Source organism: Hyalella azteca, unplaced genomic scaffold (genome assembly GCF_000764305.2).
Source record: "Hyalella azteca isolate HAZT.00-mixed unplaced genomic scaffold, Hazt_2.0.2 contig10770, whole genome shotgun sequence".
NCBI lineage: Eukaryota > Metazoa > Arthropoda > Malacostraca > Amphipoda > Hyalellidae > Hyalella > Hyalella azteca.
In genome coordinates, this window is record NW_025940792.1 from 161,020 (window position 1) to 184,595 (window position 23,576).

Here is a 23,576-nt window from a genome sequence, read left to right on the forward strand (position 1 = left end):
ATGCAAAAACATGCTTTCTTGCGGTAATAGGATATAGCGCAATCTCTCATCAGGAATAATGGAGTCGACTTTTGTTATATCTATCATATGCAAATAGAAAATTAATTGAATGAAACATGAGCAATGAGAGATGATCGAGGCTGTCAAATGAATTCGTTTTACAAACGCCTTACAGAAATTTTTTATCCCAACAGAGGAATTGGGTCTGTTTTTCTTTAAAAAGAATTAAAATGTAAATGAGAAACTTTTCGATACTAATCCAGCAGTGTTAATTAGATCTAAAATTCATTCAAATGCGTAATTAAATCCGCAGAAATTTAAAGCAATGATATCAACTAAAAATTTTTACAGAGTTTCTAAACATGATCGATTTGAGACTTCCCGCAAAGCAGCCTTAAATTAAAATCAGTACTCCTTCTACGGAAGATACAAGTGAAATATAACTTTAACTCAGGACAAAAAATATATTTGTTCCGTTCCATTGTTCCTGAATCGTTCCAGACCAGCAATTTTTTAACAAATTTCCAATAAATATATTATATTAATAACCCATGTCACCTTAACGATCTTAATATAAGTCATTACCGTTAATGACCTTATTATGGAGAAGAATATACATATATACCTCGAAGGTTGACGGCGCGTTCTCGGCGAGCAGGCGCGGTTTTAGACCGGATCGCGTGGGGGTCCTCGAACTCTGACCTAGGAGATCAACTCAATAGTTCTTGTATAGCGGTAATAAGATCGATTCAATACTCTCTTCATCTTGAATCAGGATATTAACTCAACACTCATCTTCATGAATCAGGAGATCGACTAAATAATCTCCATTTGCGGAATCATTACATCGACTCGATATTCTCTTCTTCTCTTATATACGCATTTCTTCTGGGGAAATGAGATGAACGCGACACTCTTTTCTAAACACTCCAGGCTAATGACACTGAAATCACGATGATTACTAGTGAATTTTATTGAAACGTTAATTTAACGTCAGATGCCTGGTGTGGACCCATGCGATCGCGTAAATACTCTCATCTACTAGAGTTAACAGATGGCCTTGATGATCTATTCTTGAGCTTCCAAGAGATTAACTCAATACTTTCACCCCCTAAAGCCATGAGATCGACTCAATCCACATTTATTCTGAACCCATACAATCTATTCAGTATTCTTATCGTCAGGATCTTACAGTCGAAGCAATGCATTTCTTCTCGACAGCCAAGCCAATCTTTCCATTGCCTGTTGAGATTGCCTAAGTCAATTCGCGAGAGCGAGACATAAAAGAACCAAAGTACAACACAATAGACTGACAAAAATGCCTGATAGATAGACGATGTCAACTATTTTCATAACATTATACACTTGCGTAAAACTACCGAAACAGTATTAAGGTACTGAAAATTAGGACATATAATAAATGCTTTAGATAGGCAAAAGGATAGAATGGTCGACTACTTGGAATTATTGCCTTTTCATTTGATGAAACAGCGGGAATTTATCCAAGTAAACTAAACAAGTAAACTACAGTTTGCAACTTTCTTCAGTTGCAAAAGCAGAAAGACAACATACATCTATTTTCGAAAAAGAATTCACAGTTCAAGAGGAAAAAGCTAATGATAGATACTACGACTTTTAATGCTAGACATTAATTTTTCAAGGTCACATTGATAACGGACACACCAATCACTGATCAGGCACGGAACTCACCCCTAGGCAGGCCCCTTGTTGGCTTCTCAGCAGCTAATGAAAAAGAGGCCGTGCAAGTGGCGTGAGAAAATTAAAATCTCAAGGCTGTGCGATTAATAGGACGTATTGATTGATACGCCCGTCAAGCTCACTGAATCCAGGTCCATGTAAAAAATCTTTCGCGAAGGATATTGTATTGAACGGGTGTCAATTGAAATAGTAGGTGAATCCAAGAATGGATTGTCACACATATAGTAACGTCAATAAAAATTAACTGAGAGCGGAGCAGCTTGTAAAAAATAACATTTGAAGCCCATCTAAAATGAGCTTTCTAAGTTATAACAAGTGCAATGAATGATGGAAAATTCTGCTGCAATATTGAGATCACGACGCGTGTGCTATGGCTTCGCTCGCTTTACTTAACTCATTCTGGCGGATAAAACAGTACAATTTTCGTTAATCCATTTTATCAGGCACATTTGCAGCCCTTCTTTAACAGAGGCACAAAGAAAGTGCAATGTGCACTCTTACTCCCAATCGAAATAATCATGAGCTACAAACCTAGAACAGTTGACAGCGTAAACAAAATGTAATGTAGAATTAACTATACAGAACCAGAGCCACATCTGGATGAGGACTGCGTAACTTTTATTCATTGCATTAATTTTTTGCCTTTAATTCGAAGTCTAATTAGGCACGAACCAAGCGCGCCTGATGACTATGTTGCGTTTGCTAATTAAAATTAAAAAAAACGCTTAATGAGAACAATAATTGCCTCTTGATGCCACTGCATGATGCCGAAAACAAACTTTAAAAAGTAAGGGAAATTAAAAACACCGACATTTACCGATGAAGCAAAGTCTCTGCACCGCGCAATTTGAACACATCTCAGAATTTTTTGCGAAGTCCACAAATAGAAATTTCTGAAAGAGTCTCTGATAAGAAAGCAAGCTACATTCACGTTGAATGTCGCATTATATGTGAAATGTCAGGATGGATAAAATTTTTTATCACGCATGAGACTATAAAAAATATGACTCTTTCAGGAGTGTAAGAGAAATGAAATAAACTTTCAATAAACATTCCTACAATGCACGAAAATTCGAAACTCTGAGGCTGTATCCAATGTCCACTTTTAAAAAACACAATTATAACATATTCATGAATTATATCTCTATGTTTTAGATAGAATTTTTCAACGATAAAAAATCAATTAGAAACCAGGAATTAGCGAAGAGTAATCTTCCGAGAATTAAATTAATCGTGAACGGGAAAAACAATTCTCAGAACTGTTCAATTTAGCAGAACTTTTCTTCACTAATTAAGCTATTTGACCTCACAACAGTCGAAATTGTCGATTACGATTCCATTGATGTATAAAATTACCATCTGATGTTTTTGCACCAGGAATAACAATTAAAAACAGCGTAGTCTGAGAATAATTAAAATGAATTCACCGAAATGAAATGAAGACTTCATCCAATATTTTGACCAGGAGAATTAAAATAAATAGCACAAAAATATAAGTAAAAATTTATCAGCGACTAAATAGTGTGGAATAGTTTATTATCCAGACGCTGCTTGAAGTTGTTATGAAATAGAACTTCGTGAAAACAGATATTTTCCCGTAATACGAGTTTTCCCGTACACTTTCAGTTGCATATTTCAGCACTAGAACTAGCCTGAAGTTGAAAATTATCTATAATAGAATATTCAGCAGATATATTTAGTACAACTCTGGTGCCCTTAGAATTCAAAATCACTAGAAAACAACAGTTTATTTATATTTATTGAGCATCACTCAACTTCAAGGCATAATGAATTGTTCACAAAACATTGATGGGAAAAACGCTTGTAAAAAGCAGCCTCGAATACAGTATTATGTATGATTTTTGCCAGTATTATATCACAACCTCAATTAAAATATCGCATAGTTTTGATCTATTGAAAATAATTCAGTCCAGACTGCACGTAACTGAAACACATAAACAATGATTTGAGAAGGGATTCATAAAAACGCACTTAAGAGTCTGGAAGTATAAAAACAATATTAAAATGATATTGACGAATTTTATGGCGGAACATTATTTGTTTTCTGAAGAAATATTTGTCGCCTAATGCATCTCACTTACTAATTTATTCTTTATTGCGAGTCTGAAGTAAAATGCGGGTTAATGTGGGTTTTCATCAAGAAATTACTGTCAAAATAATAACATCTGAATTTTGGTAAACCTTGCTGATTATTAACTCAATCTAAAAAAGATTATCAGTAGATAAGAACGCAACACGTAGTTCGAATTTAAAGCAGCGAAATTTACAGAAAATTCATTTCAGACGAAAAAATATTGATTCAGAGCTGCAAAATATACAGTAAATTCATTTCAGACGAGAAAATATTGTGCTAGTAATTTTAGGTGGGAATATCAAAGCAAATTGTCACTTACCCGGAACTTTTTTGGTGACCTTCACTTTTCCGGACCTGAGGATGAAGAAAGAGTCTCCTTTGTAGCCTTCGCGGATGATGTAATGGCCCGGCCCGTAGAAGTCCTGAAATTAATCATTTTTCATCAGTCAATTTATCGTGATTTAACAAAAAAGATGCAAAAATCAATGGCTATAATGTTATTAACTTTGAATGGACGTCATATCAGAGACGTCGTTGAATAGTCCTAATGAGTATAAAAATGAGACCACGCAATTGTTAAGAAGATGGCATATACTTCCTTTCCAATTATGCTTATAAAGATGGCATTTCTAATTAAATGATTAGCATAAAGAGGGCAAGATAAATCGTCCTCAATAAATTGCTGCATATTATTGTTGATACCAACAGCAAAATAACAATGGTTCCAGATAACCGCATCATGTATTATGGACTGCTTCTGAATCTGAAATCCATTATCAACTTTTCATTTCTTCAAATAATAAGGAAATAGAGTGGATAAAAATTTTTTTGACGCAAAATTCGATTACAAAGTTAATAATGCACACTTTTTAGAGCTCGGGGAAAGGCACTCTATAAATTGAGTAGAATGAAGTTTCGTTTAAAAATGTGTAGTTGACTGTCATGCTCAATTGACGGCAATATAAATCAAACAAGCTCGTTTCAAATTTGAAAATTCCTAACAAACATTTTATTTACGGAATTTTAAATCTCAAAAATTGATGAATGAGAATGCGCTTTTGCTAAGATGGCTGCATTCGTGGACGAAATGCCAAATTAGCAAATAAAAATTACCATATAAATAAATCAATTGTAAATCAAATCAATTGCTAAACATGAGAGAGCGGCATGTCGGAACTACTAGACTCACGTTATTTGCTAATCAAAATAAGTTAGAAATACTAATTTTCATAATAAATTTTGAATGAATCTGAAATTTATTTTTTTAGTTTCTCTCATTGGCCACAAATGAGCAAAAAACGCACATTGTGATTCGAAAAAAAAGCCAGTTCCTTTATTACATGGATGGAGATGAAATTTTTGATGAAAAAATGTTATTATTAGAGAGAGAATTTATTATTATATATATATTTATTTATTTATTATTAGAGAGAGAATTTATTATTATTAGTTATTAGAGAGAATTTATTACCCACATAACTATTACTTGTATGTTTGTTAATTATAAAGTTAAGAGTCTGCTAAAAAATGCGAAACTTTGAGAATTGTCAGCAGGATAATATTGAGAAAACCATTTTTGATACAGCATCTAATATTTTTTTCGTGAACCAAACAATGTATAGCAACTAATCATCCGCGGAAGTATAGTTGCCCTGTAATAACTTTTACGGTTTATTTCATGATGGCTTTGAATGAAGGCATTGTCAATTGTGAACACTCGAGACACGATTACTTGATAAAACTCGACCTGTGCACAATGAGCAACGATGAAAATTGGAGCGAATTGAAACTGCTGAATTTCTTGATTACAGGTTCCTATAGATTTGTAGTAAAATTTATTTGAATAACATACTAATTGCGCAAGCTCAACAATCTAATCTATAACAAACTAAAAGAAGCGGAGCCCATTCTTAATTGGGCACTGCCCGAACTAAGAAAATAATTTAATAAATATGTTCGCGTATTCACAACATGAATACCGAGAAAGTTGAACACTAAGCTAAAACAGCTGCTATATGAACTAGAAAAACTAAATCAAATTCTGGCTTTAAACCACGTAGATTTTCGTGAAGGTTGGTGTATGGAAAATGACCTTTTAAAAAGTATAGCAAGTCCCAAATAATAAAGTTAAAAAGCCTTCTCAACCCATTTCCAAACGCCCAGTTTGTGTAAATAAGCAAGAATTGCACGAGCGACATTAAATAAAAAATTTGAGCGCTACGCTCCTAGTAAAAAAAACATTCGGCAGTCGAGGCTATGGTTTAAAGATCCGTATGCTGTATCAAGTCGAGGTTTAGAGAGTATTTGGGCATGTGTTCATTTCCTGCAACGTATTGTAATCGCATCCATGACTTGTTAAATGTGCAGTCCTATCCCGTACTGCTTGTCTTGACCAAGGACACAATGAAGTCAACTCAGACAAACACACTTGGCAGAGCGACTTAGTCACAGTCGATCCATGAGATAGGAAATTACGGGTAAGGAACGAAGCATCTTCAGCCTGCACGATTTTTTTGGTCTGATCTTCAATGTGGTCTGATTTTAAATAATAATAATAATGAAGCAGTAAATTTTGTAGAGCATCAAATGATGAGGCGAGTAAATTTTCGACATCAGTTCTTCATTTAGTATTTTATCTGAGGTAACATAATTCGTATTAATCCACGCTGTGTTTGCATTATTCTCCAAAGTTTAAGAGGCTTTCGGAGAGACAGAGAAGGATGATGATTTTAAGAGGTCTAAGACCACTTCCGGTTCAACATAAGCTCTGTGATAATTTCGATTTTGAGTTTTACGAAGTCATTTTCTTCGTACCTCGATGCACTGAAATCATGCGTTTACAAATGGCTATATTTTTGCGTTTATTCTTGAAAACGAAGATCGGATAATTCGCCACCAGATTTGACGCCTCCTTTGCAATTTTCGGTGTGGACGTCAAAATGTGCACATAAATGCCCATTTGTACATTTTATGTATATTTTAACCATTTAAACACATTTCTTAACATTCTAACCTTAATAATTTAAACTTTGTGTTTGAACTGCTGGCTAATCTTTGTGCACATTATTCGAATTTTGGTGAACATTTTGTGAGAGAACGACTAAGCAAAAGGTAAGGTATATATACTTATAGTGTGTGGTGAATTTTGTGCAGTATACTCGAATCCGTCAGCAGCGATGTTATTTTTCTTATCGGCTGATTACTATTTCTCGAATACAAATTATTAGAAAAGAAAGTAATTTACTTGTTATTTGGTGTTCTTCTGTGGCTACTGTCGGCAGTTAGACCACCAGACCCTATCAAAGCGCTGAATTTTATGCTAAAGTTGCGCCCATTCTACCAAAACGCTGCTCATATTAGTCCCACTTTAAACAATAAGAGAATGTCAAGTTATTTATTGTGGGCACTGAATTCCTTGAAGTGATATCATGAAGGTTACTTCGGTGGAGGCCATGTACTGGTACGGTTTTTTTATTTTTATTTTGCCGGCCTCTAATACAGGTGCCAAAATACAAAGGGGCTGCTGAAGAAATCTGACACTTTTGCACTCGATTGAAAGCGAGCGTTTATGATTAATATTTTCCAAACTAAAATGATGCAAAACTAAAATGATGTTAAACTAAAATTATGCTATACTAAAATGATGCTAAACTAAAATGATGTTAAACTAAAATGATGCTAAACTAAAATGATGCTAAACTAAAATGATGCTAAACTAAAATGATGCTAAACTAAAATTATGCTAAACTAAAATTATGCTTAACGGAAATGATGCTAAACTAAAATGAAGGTGAATTATCCATGCTCTTAAATTCAACCCATAGCAGAATTTATCAATCTTAGTAACAGCAATCTAGAGAACTAGAGTTCTAGGATCAAAAGAATTTTTTATTTAATACCCAATGAAGATTTTGGGCCTGAAACCCCATTTGCTTTCCGAATTCTCCGTTCCTGAAAACATTTCTAATTGAATGATAGCAATCAATGCACAGAGACATCCGCGAATAAAATTCACAAGCTTGTCGCGATATTTCATAATTGAGTTTGAAAAAATATAGATGGACTATCAGGAAATAGAAGCGATTTTGCATGGCATTCACACAATAAAAAAATCTGTACGCCTCTCATCACATGTAAAAACAGTATATTGATAATTGTAACTCTAAATCGACTACACATCATGCTATTTTCTCGTCACATATTATCATAAAATATGTTGAAATATTATCAACTGACCGCTGCAGTTATTTTCAAAGACGTGGTAAAGCTTTTTGCAGGACGGTTGCGTTTTATACCGCGCATCCTGAGCCGTCGATCAAAAAATCTTTTCAGAGCTGCTGGAAGCGACGCCGAGCAGCTAAATAAAATGTTCACAAAAAATATCCCCGCAAAGAACCAAGAATTTTATGCTAAAGAAATGTCAAGGTATTCATGGCTACCGCGGTCCAACGTATTCATTATGAGAAGTGTTGATAACGTTTCAAGGCCTCTCGACTAAGAAGATGCAAACTAATTAAACTAAGATTAATTAACAGACAACTTTTGAAGCCGCGAGGTCTAATGAGGCAAGAAAGTGGAGAATTTTAAGATTAAGCCTAAAATGGGCTGCGATTATTTCAAATTATGTTATAGTAGGAATTTTTACGGAGAATTAAAATAATTTTTGGAGAATGTTTAGAATAGCCCCATGAAAAACCCTGCTTAAAAATAGAGATCAGTTAGGAAGTATTTTAAAATATATAATATATAATTCTTCCTAATTACTATGGTAAATATATCCTTCCTTATTTAGACTTGAAACCAAGTGTATTATACAGGGAGGGGCATGAATGTGGATTAACTTAGAAAAACATTGACTACGCAAATAAAAACAAAGAGAAACTAGCTACGAACATTTGCCTAAATTATCTCAACTTTTCAGGAACAGCGATAAGCAATAACTATCATAATGTAAAGTAAAGATATTATTCTCATGATTTTCCCCGAATTATCTGAGTTTTTGAGAAGAGCAATAAGCAAGAACTTTCGTTGAGCAAAGATCCGGCATCCCAAATACGGAAGCTATACATAATTTTACACGCGGAAACATACATTGCTGTAAAAGTGGTATTTAGTGTAACACCTAACGTAACTGATATGTGATAGAATAAAAATAGAGTAAATACTTAATCTTTACTTTTACTGTAAGACAAGTTCATAGTTGCCGCTCCAAATCACAAAAGCCTGTAAATCAGCTTGATTTTCGAGGATTTATTAGTTTATTTGATCCGTAATACTAATTATAGTATTAAAGCGTTTGTTTTATACGTTCGAAAACTGTCGCAATGAAATTCGATTACGACTAAACACGGTAAAATTATTTGTGACACCGGTATAATAAGGATTGAACTTTATTGTATCTGAGCAATAAAGCTCAAAATTTCCTGCATTATTTCATTTCAAATATTTAAATAATAAAATATTTACCAATTTAGTTAAGAAGATCTTGGATAAAACGTCTCTAACCAGCAAAAAGCTCACGCAGTAGGTAACACCACCTAAAATATGCGGGCTTCAGACATGAGGAGCAGCTGCTGCTACATACAAAATGAGAAAGAAATGAAGTGGCAGAAATGATGCCATCAAAATATAGAGCATCGCTGCAAACGTGCGCTTCACGACGCGCGAAATGAGATGTTGCATCCCTGGAGGCTTCGTTAGGTGCAGCGACAGATGCAGAGCCTGTATCTGCAACTCCATCGCTGCTGCACTGGCTAACCTGGGGCCATACTTTCAAAACTCGCTAAGTGAACGTAAGTACTTACGCTCTATTTTCTTGTCTATGATTGGTGGATTTTGCTTGAAAGGCCGTCAATGATTGGCTGATGAACTTACGATCTCTTAACTTTTTTTGAAAGCATGGGCCCAGTGGAGCTTTGCTTCACGAATGGATAGTGTAATGGAGCTTTTTTACATTATTGCTAAGTGTGTAGATCGTTTAATATAGCTTTTTAGTTTTAATTCTAAGTGTGATTGAATTTTTTTTCCACTAACGGTGCATAGCATATTAAATGCTATAAATTATTGAGGTTAACTCTCTTTTCCTAATAAATTTTGATTTCGTGGCTCGAGCATGGTCGCTCTTTTCCTTAATTGTGCTTCCGTACTTTTTTGAAGTGCCGTCAAATGCACATTTTGCATACACAAAACCTACGAAGTCCCTTGTTTTCATCAGAGAGATTTTAGCATATTCTTGCTTCTGCAGAGGAATGAACTTGCTAGCTTACAGCAATTTATATGAAATGACATAATTTTTTTATTGAGAAAAATTCTGCCTCGATTTCGCAAGTTGATTTGAGTAAAAAAGTTCACAATTGTTGCACCAGAAACTTCATTTAACGAATAAATATTTTTGTGAAACTTAATGAAACTTTCAACTTAATGAATAATGTGTAAATTTTCGAAGCGCGCTGCTATAGAAAAACGTATCAAAACACTAAACTTTAGATACAATCCAGTAAAAGAAATTAAACAGAAAAATAATGCATAATAAGTCTACGATGACATTGATTTCTATCAAGATTTTTCATTCTTATGACAAATGCAATAAATGTAAACGTATAAATTTTTAGTGCATTCTGGTGTCATTCAACCTGAAAGACTTCTACATGGAAAAAGGCATACGATCTTTACCAGAAAAATCGACTCTCGGAATAATTGATGGGGATAAGATTGGAAAATTATGCCAGTTATTACATTTTTTTGCGTAGCTGCGAAAGGATAATGAAAGGAAAGTGTCCCGTCTAGACGACCAGTAATGGCAAATATCCGACCAAATCATGAAGCAACAGCGCGGTGATTGCACCAACAAATCTGCACCAACATCCGCTAGTGAACCTTAACGATGCAATCAAGAAAAGCCCTAACGACAGAAAGCAGAGAAGCAAAAAGCAATAACTGTGCAGACGCCGGCCAATAAACGCAAACGAATAACGAAACTTGACGCGTTCAATTAATTGAAGTTGACGTTCACGAATGAAGAGTGAACGCAATAAGGGATTTGATGCAGAGTTCAAGGTCTCTCTAATAAAGGGAGCAAGATTTCGCTTCTTTCAACCCCGATGCTAGCAGCAAAATATTTGTTAAGGAGACATAAACTCGTTCTGAACTATATATAAATTTTTATGAATGGGGAAACGATCATAATATGTAAGGCAAACCAATGTTTTAACCGATGAGAGGGTAATTATTGTCACTCTTTATTTGTGTTCTCCAAACCATTTGTGTTCTCGTATCTTTCCAGATACCAAAATTATCGGAGATTTCACTGCAGAAGCCTCAAGATTTACATCGTTGATTACAACATCATGTAGCAAACCATTTTCCAATCAGATCATAGATATACGCAAGTAGGGACATACCACGAAGCCATTATTTTTTCAGGAAAAGTCTTATGCATGCTTCATATAAGTTTAGTTCGTTGCCGTAAAAATCAATCAGAAAACAATAATATCATCACAAATTTACACAGAACTATAAATATATACATTACATGAAATTAGGTAATAACTTTTGTTCCAACATGAATCCTCAAACGAAGAAAGTGACAGCGAAGTATCTTCCTCAATAAATGAAGGATTCATTTCTCCTAGAATATTTGTTTCTTTCATTCGGAATTCACAACATAAATGCTCAACATGGCGATTTCCGCAGCAAACCACAACCCTGAACCGTGTCGTGTTTCTGGCAGTTCCGTGCACAGAGCAGCGGTGTCGAGTGACGGGAAATTCTGCAAGCTGTGAAATTTGGAACAAGAGAATATTTAGCGTGTCGTGTGGGAGCAAGGAGAATATTTAGTGTGTCGTGTGGTAGCAAGGAGAATATTTAGTGTGTCGTGTGGGAGCAAGGAGAATATTTAGTGAGTCGGGTGGGAGCAAGGAGAATATTTAGCGTGTCGTGTGGGAGCAAGGAGAATATTTAGTGTGTCGTGTGGTAGCAAGGAGAATATTTAGTGTGTCGTGTGGGAGCAAGAGAATATTTAGTGTGTCGTGTAGGAGCAAGGAGAATATGTAGTGTGTCGTGTGGGAGCAAGGAGAATATTTAGTGTGTCATGAGGGAGCAAGAGAATATTTAGTGTGTCGTGTGGGAGCAAGGAGAATATTCAGTGTGTCGTGAGGGAGCAAGAGAATATTTAGTGTGTCGTGTGGGAGCAAGGAGAATATTTAGTGTGAGGTGTGGGAGCAAGGAGAATATTTAGTGTGTCGTGTGGGAGCAAGGAGAATATTTAGTATGTCGTGTGGGAGCAAGGAGAATATGTAGCGTGTCGTGTGGGAGCAAAAGGGGGAGAATATTTAGGTGTTGCGTTTGGAGCAAAAATTGAAGAATTTATAGGTGAGAGGTTAAATAGAAAAAGAATATCTGCTTGTAGCCTTAGAGAGAAAAAGCTGAAGAATATTTGAGGTGTTGGAAATAAAAAGCTGCAGGATATTTGGGTGTTGCTCTATAGAGAAAAAAAGAGAAGAATATTTAGTGTTGCGTTAGAGAGAAAAAACTGAAATATATCTGGTGTCGCATTAGAGAGAGCAACAGCCAGAGAACTGCGCACAACAGCACTCAGGGCAGCAGTTGAGAGCAGTTCCCGCCCTGTAGCCGCAATGCGGAATTCAGAGAATGTCGCAGTTGCGGACTTTGGCGAAGATGCAAATGACCGCGTTTATAAGCTTAGGTACACTAGAACTAAGCGCGATCTTCACCTCAGTGCAGGATATTCACAGGAAAAATACACAGGATGTTGCTGTTCTAACCCGGAAGCGGCCTGAATGATGGACACAGAACACACAGAAATGCGACTGAAAATAGACAGTATACTTACATGCGACGAGTATAAAATGTTGGATAAATAGCGATAGACTGGAGAAACACATTTTACTTGATATTTCACCCTTTCCATATTTCACCCGTTCCATTGAGTTGCCACCAACATAGCTGGTATTTCGAACACGTATAACCTGACCTGAAATTCATAATTAAGTACTCGTATGTTAAGAGAGGGCTGAAATTACTATTTATCAGCTTCAAAAGTTGTAATTATTGTAGGTAATTTTTTGTGAGGCATGAACATTTTGCGAATAAAAACTAAACTTAAACCCCAAAGGTTCTTTTAAGAGCTATTTTCCTATTGAAACCAGTGAGACCTTCTGATAGCCGCACATCAAGATAAAACTGAAATGCATATAAATTACACTGAAATAACACGAGTGCGACATCTTCGATTCTATATATGAACGAAAAATACTAGTTTCATCCACATTTTTTTCACAGCACACAAAAAATCCTCCATTACGATACGATCAAACAAATTTAGCTCAATGAATTATACAAAACTCACCACTTGCAAAGCGTCCGCAATTCTGCTGAGGTGATCTTTGGTAAGGTTCTGGAAGAGCGGAACGGACTGCAGGAAGGCGATGTTATCTTCGTGTTTCTTGAGCCCAGACCGCTTCATGACGAGTTGGTAGACGCGTCTGTCCAGGACCCATACCTTCGCTTCCGTCACGGCTGTGGTAGAAAAATAACAAAACAAATTTTACAAATGCTAATAGAATTAAGTCTTTAATTTTATAATTATAAAACTATTTATTTTGTTAAGCAGTAAAGAAAATTATTTGCCTGCTGTGAAAAAAAAACGATTCTATTTCATTTTATGAGCTTTTGTAAGAAAAAGAAACGCCAACTAATGAGATAATTTTGCCCCAAACTTGTTACTTAGCACAGGTTGATAGGTTAATAGTGCTTTCCATAGCATATAGAAATCATTGAAATCCTGGGTACCGTACAAAAGTTTTGCGTTTACCTCTCGACATTTCATAACGGTAAACACTTCGCGTCAGTCATTGTCAGTCAACACCGGTGAAAATACAAGGTAGGAGAAACACGGTACTGTGCAGCATACGAAAAATTATAGCAGTACTAGCAAAACAATTTACAATTTACGACTGTAGTTAGTATTCGCGAGCGACCCATGCAGCGAGCGGCCGAAGTCGCGGATTTGAAGCATCTGTATCGTTTTAAAAATACAAATTTGCCGGTAAATTTAGCCTCTCATTTCGGTAATTTTCACTACACCGATGAGGCTGACAATCGAGGCTGAACGGCCAGCCAGCAGAGGCGAGTTAAAATGAAGTCGAAAAAAATGGAATGATTGGATATTTATACGGCAATTAGTTCGACACAAACTCAATTTCAACGGCAGGAGTTTTTCGTTGCATTTAAACGGCAAGCGGCCATTAATTGGCGAAGAGGTCCAATGTGTCCTATTAAACGGTATTTATGAATAAAAAAGGAGCGCCATCAGCGATCAGAGCATCGTATAAATTGCGTTAATTAATTACAGGCATTCCCACTAAATGACTATGTTTATTTATTTAAGTATAAATAAGCGTTTAAGCTATGTTTGTTTATTGCGTTAAGTGTACGGACTGATTCCTGTTAATTCTGTGCCGATATGTACAAATGATTAGTTACAACCAATAAAATACAGTGATGCATTCAGTTGTATACAAAGTTACTAGTTGAAGGATAAAAACTGGAAAATAATTAATAAATTAAACTTGCATCAAGAAGCTAGTTCATTAAGTTAATTAGACATAAATATTCAAACCTGACAACAAGATTCTAGCTTGAAGCAAATGAGATTAACGAGTTTCACTCCTCAGAACCTGAAGTTTCTGAAACTGTAAAATTTAATAAATGCTCGTGCACGGACATCAAGAGTTCTGAAATAGTTGAATTTCAACATAGCAAAACCACTCAAAATATGGCTCTCTAATAGAGTTAAAATCATGAAAATGCAGATGATTTCTCAACTCAACGGTCAACGATAATAACGATGGAATTGTGGCTCCATAATCCAACGGGTGTAGATATTTTGTGGAACAAATAATAATTTGTCTAGGAATATTTTCAATGGCAATAAAAACATTTTAAAATATCAGATCTAACTTTGTGCGCACAGCTAATGAAAAATAATAACTTAAGCTTCTGGGAACTTCATGTTCATTCCATTTCAGTCTTGTCAGCAAGGCAGTAAGAGTAGGAGTACATAGTAGGAGAAAATTTTAAAAGCTTCCAGCTAGCAAAGCATCTGGGGAAAGATTCTAATGCCCTGAACTAGGGTTTAGCTGTAATAGAAAGTTTCAAGTCTCTAGAGATCAACTAACAGGAAGCCAGCATAACGATCCTCTTGGCAGAAAGGTAGGCAAAGGTCGCGTATAGCCAAGGGACGAGTGCAGCCAAGAGAGTAAAGTTAAAAGACAAGTACAGTCAAGAGACAAGTACATCTAAGGCACGAGTACAGTCAAGAGACAAGTACATCTAAGGGACGAGTACAGTCAAGGGACGAAGCACGTCTTGTTTGCCCTCCAAAAAACAGTCGTGTGCCTTTGATTGCACCCTCTGGTGGTCAGCCCTCGCTACCTCAAGCGACCCTCTTCGTGTAATTGCAAGCTCCCCGGCCCTCGAGTGCAACATTATTGCGGCAGTAATAACTTCACACGAGATACCCAGAGTCGTATTTAGCTGTGCCTTGCCTCGTATATCGCCCCCCTGGGTCTCTGTGACTGTACTAAATAACATAAGTTTAAAAGAAGATAGTTTATTTACTCAGTTTTTAATTTATTTCTTTAGTATAAAATACGATATTATTTAGATTTTAGTATTTTAAAAACATGCCATAGTGATCCAAGTTTCCAATTCCAAATTAAAGTGAAATGAGAAATTATCGAATGCGAAAATATGTTAAAGAGACCGTACTATAATGCTGTTCATAAACGCCTGTAAAAAATCTTAATTGAAATGATGTAGTACATAAAGATATCATATTAAATTTACAATATAACAGACGTTATTTGCATGGGACACTTACTGTTCCGGAAAAATTCTAAACGCAAAGACACGACACAAGCTAAAATAATTTAAGCGCTACGGTTATGGAGGTCGATATTACGCAGTCCTGACCAGCAAAAATAGTATTCAAGGTGACAAAAGTATTAAGAAGTTCGTCATGTTCGATAATATGATTTAAAGTACAACAGACTAAAATTATGAGAAAATCTTGAACGCCTCAAAAAATAATGGCGCCATTTTGCTAATATGTCCAATTTCATTTTAGAATCGATAAGTAGTCTCAAAAATGATTATTTAAAACGTTCCCTAGTAGACTAAAAACAAATTTTTGTAACACATTTTTGTACGAAAAATGCCGTCGACCTAAGGAATGAAGTGCGAACAAAAATTTTGAACAGTGGCTGCATACAGCCTCGCGACCAATCAGAGAATGAGCTCTAGCTAGGGAAGTAGCCCAGGGCCTACACTTTCAAAGAAAGTTAAGAGATCGTAAGTTCATCAGCCAATCATTGACGGCCTTTCAAGCAAATTCACCAATCATAGATAAGAGAATAGAGCGTAAGTACTTACGGTCACTTAGCAAATTTTGAAAGTATGGCCCCAGGGCTCTATAAAATGTCAAATTTCTGTACTATTCGGCCACGGAATGCCAGAGCGCCCTCACGGCAGCTCATGTTACTGAGCAAAGAAAGAGTAGAACGAGGCAGGAATTCCTAAGCATTACAAGAAAGAAGAAGACGGGTCAAATATTTAGCCAGGAACACGAATTACAACCTGCATGGAATGTAAGGGCTAGGCAGGCAATTTAGAGCACTCTATGCGAATTACTAGAGCAGCAGAAGCACGAAGAGAAGAAACACGAAAGGAGAATCACGAAAGTCATCTCGCTTAATAAAAACAAAAATAAAAAGCTGTTCCCTGAAACGTTGACGTTTAGAACACTGAAGTACAACGAACTATTATATAGAACCTATCTTTTAAATGAAAAACTATAAGTTGAACGTATATGCGATAATTTAAGAACACAATCTTATATAATTACACGCAAAGGTAATACAGTATATACGTAAGAAAAATGAAGAGTGGTTCGTATAAGAAGAAAACGAAGGGCGGTTTGGGAGAACGCTTGCCAAGGTAACTCAATGAACGGGTAAAGGAATATGTCATCGATTGGTAAAGAGAATGGTTTTCTGAGTGGAACTCTCGCCCCACCATCGAAAAATAATTACATCTCAGCAGTGTTTCCTAAAAACGAGCTAAAAAGAGCTATTAAAAGTGTAAAATCTCGGGCTAATATGAGTAAATCGTGGATAATATCTAAAAAGCTTCCTAAAGCAGTGAACTGATTAAGAAAAATACAAACAAATATTAAGCACAGACTGTTCCGTAAAAACTATTACTGAATAACGCATGAGCAGAAATTTATTCTTACAGGTATGGTTCAATAATAATAATAAAAACGTGGACATACTGAACACATGGAGATCTCTAAAATCTACTACGTTCTTGCCTAGCGCGCCTTGGTGAAATGGATACACATTGACTCAACAACACGTACCAAATTTGTAGGTAATTAAAGAAAGCCGCCGATTTCCGCCAGGAAAGCGAAAAAAATCTAGTATATATAGAGAGTATTAGCAACAGTCAATGTTGCTAATATCCTCTTACAATATTAATACCTTTTACAAAAATCTTGATCACGATAAAAGAATGAACAAATAATAAGGTTGATCATAATAGTTGCTTCATTTTTAGATTCAATTTCAAGAGTCGCTAGAATCCAATCTAGGTAACCACCCCAAGAATGAATGCACTCAACTCGGCTGCTTCATCAATAATGCCCGGTAATGGGTACCACTATTGGACCGAACAAATTTCTGATTAGCAAGCAAAACTTCACGAGAAGTTTGGGCGCGACTACACGAGGGGTAAAGGTCAGAAGGTCTGCAAAGTTCAGTCTAAATAATAAAGAATCCAGTGTCTCCAATCTTACAGATGTACAACGAATTGCTCATTTAATTTTCGAATTAAAAAAATTAATTTTTCATTTTTTTAATATATAAAATTTGCTTTACATATGGTTTTTTCCAAAATTATTTATTCTGTTAATTGATTCATGCATTGCCTCTGACTTCGCACAAGTGTGCAAAATTTCAGATCAATTAGACAGGTAAAAGTGTGTCATATATCAGTAAAAGATTTGTAGCTGACGAAATTATTTTTTTAATTTTTTTTAATATTAAAAAAAATATTTATTAATTTTCAAAATCATTTATTTTGACATTTGATTCATGCATTGTCTTCAACTTTACACAAGTGTGCAAAATTTCAGATCGATAGGATAAGTAGAAGTGTATTAAATTTCGATTACAAGATTTGTAGCAGACAAACAACAAGAAGTGAAGTTAATGAGAAGTGTTGTAAAATTGAAATGGAATCAACAAATCACGATCATAATTCCGATCACTTCCATTTTCATTTAATTGAAAGTATCATTGGTGCCAAAGATTTCTAAATATTCGTCGTGGGAAATATTTTACATGTAAACTGTCGATATGGTGCGATTTTAGCAACTTCGTACGTTAAAGTCGTAGAAGTTTCACTGTCCTATGTTTTTAAACGTGCAAAATTTAAAGGAATGTTTTAAGAAATTAAACTGGATATAAACAGATTATTCAGTGCCAAATACAGCTTTTTAACACATCACCAACGTTCTCAAATCATCACTTTGATAAAATCCAACTTAAATTGGATATACAGGGACTTTTGGAAATTCAACTATATTTACATTATAATCCGCTAGCGCTTCTCAAGGATAAGCGCTTGAAAAATATTTCCTGGACACGCTTTGGAACACGCAAATTTTAAATTATCAGTTTTCTCCCCTTTCAAGCTAAAAAATGGCAAATTTGCGCAAACTCTTCTTATTTGAAACACAGAATAACATTTTATAATGACTGGCCACAGCTTTACTAAGCACCACTTACAAACAAGGCCTCAAATCTACGAAATATACTTGTTTGCCCAACAGTTCTCTCAATCCCGTTAGCGTCACTGCATTCCTTGCTCTCACGTTAAATGTACAGATTTTAGAAAAAAATTGACTATAAAAAAGGTTATCTTGTTCATTCTGAAGGTTCTACTACTATATTCATATTATAATCGGGAGAAAAAATAGTATTTCAGGCTGAAATTCATGTCAAAATAAAGCACAAAAACCCACAGGCTGAATTTGGAGAGCCTTCAAATTGGAGTACCTCGAAATTGGAGTACATCGAAATTGGATCACCTCCAAATTGGAGTACCTCGAAATTGGAGTATCTCGAAATTGTAGTAGCTCCAAAGCAGGACGATGTTTGTGGATCGATTGGTCCTGTAATGCTTTTAATTTCCCTCAAATATCATAAGATGGGTCATTAGATTGAGTCATTACACCTTAAGCATCAACTAATCCAAGAAACTTTAGGACAATCCAGGACGACTTCCTTAGATATTGGGTAAGTTTATAAGCGAGCACGACGTTTAAATGACCGCTTAATAGCAAAATTACTGCAAAACTTTTTATATGAGCAATAAAATGCAAATTTATCATGACTGGTGAGACATAAAAAATTAAACTAGATCAAAACTTTTATTCAGTTTGCCATCTTATCGAGAATAAATTTTTACATGAATTTTGAATGATGAATATAATTATTTTAAGAATTTGATGAATAATTTTGACTACATATATGTACTCGGTTGAAGGAGCAAAAACAGAAATTATCATTCATGCCATGCATGACCAAATATTTTTCCAAAACAGGACATGTGAAAAAGCATTTCTGAAAAAAAATTAATGTAAGAAATCACACGAGTTGAAGTGAATAAATTTTTAATTTTCCCCTAGTAAGTTTCAGCTCGTGAGATTTCTATGACCAATATTCCGCAGAAGCCAGGATGTTTGCATTATTTGATTTATTAAAGATGTTATTTAAATGTAATATGTAATGTAAGATGTTAAATTGTATTTAAAAATCCGGGATTTGCATTGCTCATCTTTCTTTCTATTGGGAGTGAATTTAGTTTCATCATCTGGAAGCTTAATAAAATGATGCAGCGGGAAAAGCTAATCAGCACTTATTCAATTTTTGACACGGTATCTGAATGCTAATTCCTATGCTGGGACGATTAATTAATCAATTTCCCAGTTCTACTCTTCAGACTGACTGCGTGCATTTTTGTTTTCGGTTCCTTCTTTTCGGTGTAGGAACGGATTTTTTCTAGATTTTCGAAAGTTGAACTCATTTATAGTACACTAAATGATTCACTGCAATGACTTTTGCAATAAGTAAGAATTTTGATGAAACGACAGAAGCTTTCAGTATTATTCTTTATTAAAGAGGTAAATATTGCCGAAATACATACAAATTTTAGTGCTTCAAATTAGTAATAGAATAGTAATTATTCTTCCTACTTCGCATATTTCTTCAATTATCGCAATTTGTTGTCAGTTGGCGACCTAAAATCACATGAAGGATGAACGGCACGGAGACGTCTAATCGAAAGGAGTACAATATCATGCGTCCAGGGCCTATACTTTCAAAAAAAGTTAAGAGATCGTAAGTTCATCAGCCAATACACTGTTAGAAAAAACGGCGAAAAAACGGTCCCACTGGCGTTCTAGTGGCCGGTCGCCCCGTGAAAATAAACCGTTTCGCCGTTTTTGTCAGATGTTTTACGGATTTCCAGTGTTAAATTAGAATAAAAACGGCGACACGGTGTTTCTTTTCACGTACCGACCGGCCACTAGCTGAAACGCCGGTAATACCGTTAACGGTAATTTTTCTAACAGTGTAATTGACGGCCTTTCAAACTAAATCTACCAATCATAGACAAGAAAATAGTGCGTAAGTACTTACGTTCACTTGGCGAGTTTTGAAAGCATGGCCTCTGGCATATGGCATCCTTCAAACATGATTCTCGAATTTTCTTTTGGCTTCTGTTTGCTTTTGGCTTAATTTCGCTGTCGACTCAATTTCGCTTACAGTTTGATTTCGCTCTCAGTTTTACTTCCAAATAATAGATGTCAGTATGCGGTATTAAATGCCAGTTTGTCAATTTTAAAAATAAGTGTGAATTTCAGAGATAATAGTGCATCAGTTGACTTCTTAAAGAATATTATCTCTGTCGCCCTCCAATGCTCTCTGTGTACTTGAGTTTTCTGAGTGTCAGATTAACTTTCCTGCCACATTAATTTTTTCCGCGTAAAATGGGTTAGTGTTATACGTTAAAGTGTACTTAATTATAGCGTTATTTGTGTGATAGTGTTATTTGTATACCAGCGTAAATTTCCAGCGTTATTTAGCTGCCAGCGTACCTTATGGCATCTCTATTTGTGTGTAAACAAATTTGTATGTAGGGGAGAATTTTAATAATGTTGAATTTTTCTGCTGGAGAATTTGTGCGTGAACAAAATAATTATTATAGAGCGTTCTGATGAGTCTGTTTATGTGCGTGTAATTTATGTGTGTCCGAGTAATCCGTGTGCGCCTGTACACTTTATATCACGTTATAAATCAATACACAGTAATCACGTTATAAATCCGGTCACCGCTAGAAGGTCATCGAGGCCGAGAATGAGCTCGCCGCCCTGAGGTCGTTAGGAATCATTACGGCGCTGAACGGCGATAACCTTCACAAACAAACTAAGCGTTCCGCCTCAACCTTCACTGATGATAAAGCTCGAGCTCTGATGATAAAGCTCGAGCTTTGATGATAAAGCTCGAGCTCTGACGATAAAGCTCGAGATTTGATGATAAAGCGCGAGCTCTGATGATAAAGCTCGAGATCTGATGATAAAATTTGAGCTCTGATGATAGAGCTAGCGCTCTGATGATAAAACGCGAGCTCTGATGATAAAGCTCGAGCTCTGATGATAAAGCTCGAGCTCTGATGATGAAGCTCGAGCTCTGATGATGAAACTCGAGCTCTGATGATGAAACTCGAGCTCTGATGATAAAGCTCGAGCTCTGATGATAAAGCTCGAGCTCTGATGATAAAACTCGAGCTCTGATGATGAAACTTGAGCTCTGATGATAAAACTCGTGCTCTGATGATAAAACTCGAGCTCCGATGATGAAACTTGAGCTCTGATGATAAAACTCGAGCTCTGATGACAAAACTCGTGCTCTGATGATAGAACTCGAGCTCTGATGATAGAACTCGAGCTCTGATGATGAAACTTGAGCTCTAATGACAAAACTCGTGCTCTGATGATAAAACTCGTGCTCTGATGATAAAGCTCGAGCTCTGATGATAAAGCTCGAGCTCTGATGATAAAACTCGAGCTCTGATGACAAAACTCGTGCTCTGATGATAGAACTCGAGCTCTGATGATAAAGCTCGAGCTAAGACTGATGATAAAACTCGAGCTCTGATGATAAAACTCGAGCTCTGATGATAAAACGCGGGCTCTGATGATAGAACTCGAGCTCTGATGATGTAACTTGAGCTCTGATGATAAAACTCGTGCTCTGATGATAAAGCTCGAGCTCTGATGATAAAACTCGAGCTCTGATGACAAAACTCGTGCTCTGATGATAAAGCTCGAGCTCTGATGATAAAACTCGAGCTCTGATGATAAAGCTCGAGCTATGATGATAAAGCTCGAGATCTGATGATAAAGCTCGAGCTCTGATGATAAAGCTCGAGCTCTGATGATAAAGCTCGAGCTATTGGGAAAAAAACTCAAGATCTAATGATAAAATTTAAGCTCTGATGATAAAACTCGAGCTTTGATGATATAACTGGAGCTCTAACGATAAAATAGAGTTTTGATGATAAAAGTCGAGCAAAGTTAATCGATCAAAACATTGGACCTATTCAGAAATGCGTAAATAGATTTGACTAAGATGTCATGAAAAGCCTTAAGGGTGAAAAAGAATTGTCAAGCATATTCAGGCATTTCTGATCTTAGGAAAATTCATGTAATATAGATTTAGGAAAGATCTTGCAGGAATTCATTAATTTTTGGGCCAGTTCTTCCGACGCCGAAGATGTCATTATGGTGAACGAATAAACAAAAGTAATAAATAAGAACAGGAACTTAACAGGACTACACGTACAAACTAGGGATATTAAACATTTTTTAGCAAAAGAATGAAAAAAATGATTGAACAAAGATAGTTGTTCATTTCAAAGATCATTCATTTATGAAAAAGCTTTCATAAATAAATTGTGTTCAGTGAGAGATCTATGAGCAGTATGCCATTATCAAATGAAGTCTTTCACTGATCAATAGCTAAAGCTAAAAGCTTTTTTTTTGAAGTTATTTAATTAATTATTAATGTTTTAACGCAATCAAGTTTATTTTGTAAACAAGTTTTGTAACAAACTTGTTTGTTAACAAGTTTGTTATTAAAAGATTTTGTTTATTAAGCTTTACATTTATTTTATATTGTAGGCAGCGGTAAACAATAATTTCAGAAAGATAACGAAAATACCATACTAAAGTAAACACGAAAATATTACGATGTTCTCCTACGATATTACGATGTTCGTAATGATGTGGGAAACATTACGACAACATCTCACCTTAATAACCATGAAAAAATACGATAATAACTAATTGTTAATCATCGAAACTAAGCATAAGGCCTGAAGTTACGATAATAATCAATTGTTAATCGTGGAAATATAAGGACTATACCTCACCTTTAACACTGGCCGTTCTCTTGCAGTTGTAGAGGATGGCGAGTTCACCGAAAGCTTTGCCAGCCGAGATACGACCGAGCAACTTGTCTTCTTTGACGACCTCAAGCTCTCCCTGAGCCGACACGTATAGGTGCGATCCTGGGAAGAATAAATACACTTAATACCCAGCGACTAATTAGGGCAT

General features: G+C 35.7%; 1 protein-coding gene across 1 annotated transcript in view; it reads right to left on the reverse strand.

Moving 5' to 3' along the window:
- Positions 1-23,576, reverse strand: part of LOC108666480 (cGMP-dependent protein kinase, isozyme 1-like) — a 191,318-nt gene that overhangs the window by 18,440 nt on the left and 149,302 nt on the right. Inside the window, exons 6-8 of the mRNA XM_018153366.2 lie at positions 23,393-23,530; positions 13,182-13,351; positions 4,134-4,236 (exon numbers count right to left, since the gene is read on the reverse strand). Coding sequence (XP_018008855.1) covers positions 4,134-4,236; positions 13,182-13,351; positions 23,393-23,530 — 411 coding nt within the window. The remainder of the gene's footprint in view (positions 1-4,133; positions 4,237-13,181; positions 13,352-23,392; positions 23,531-23,576) is intronic.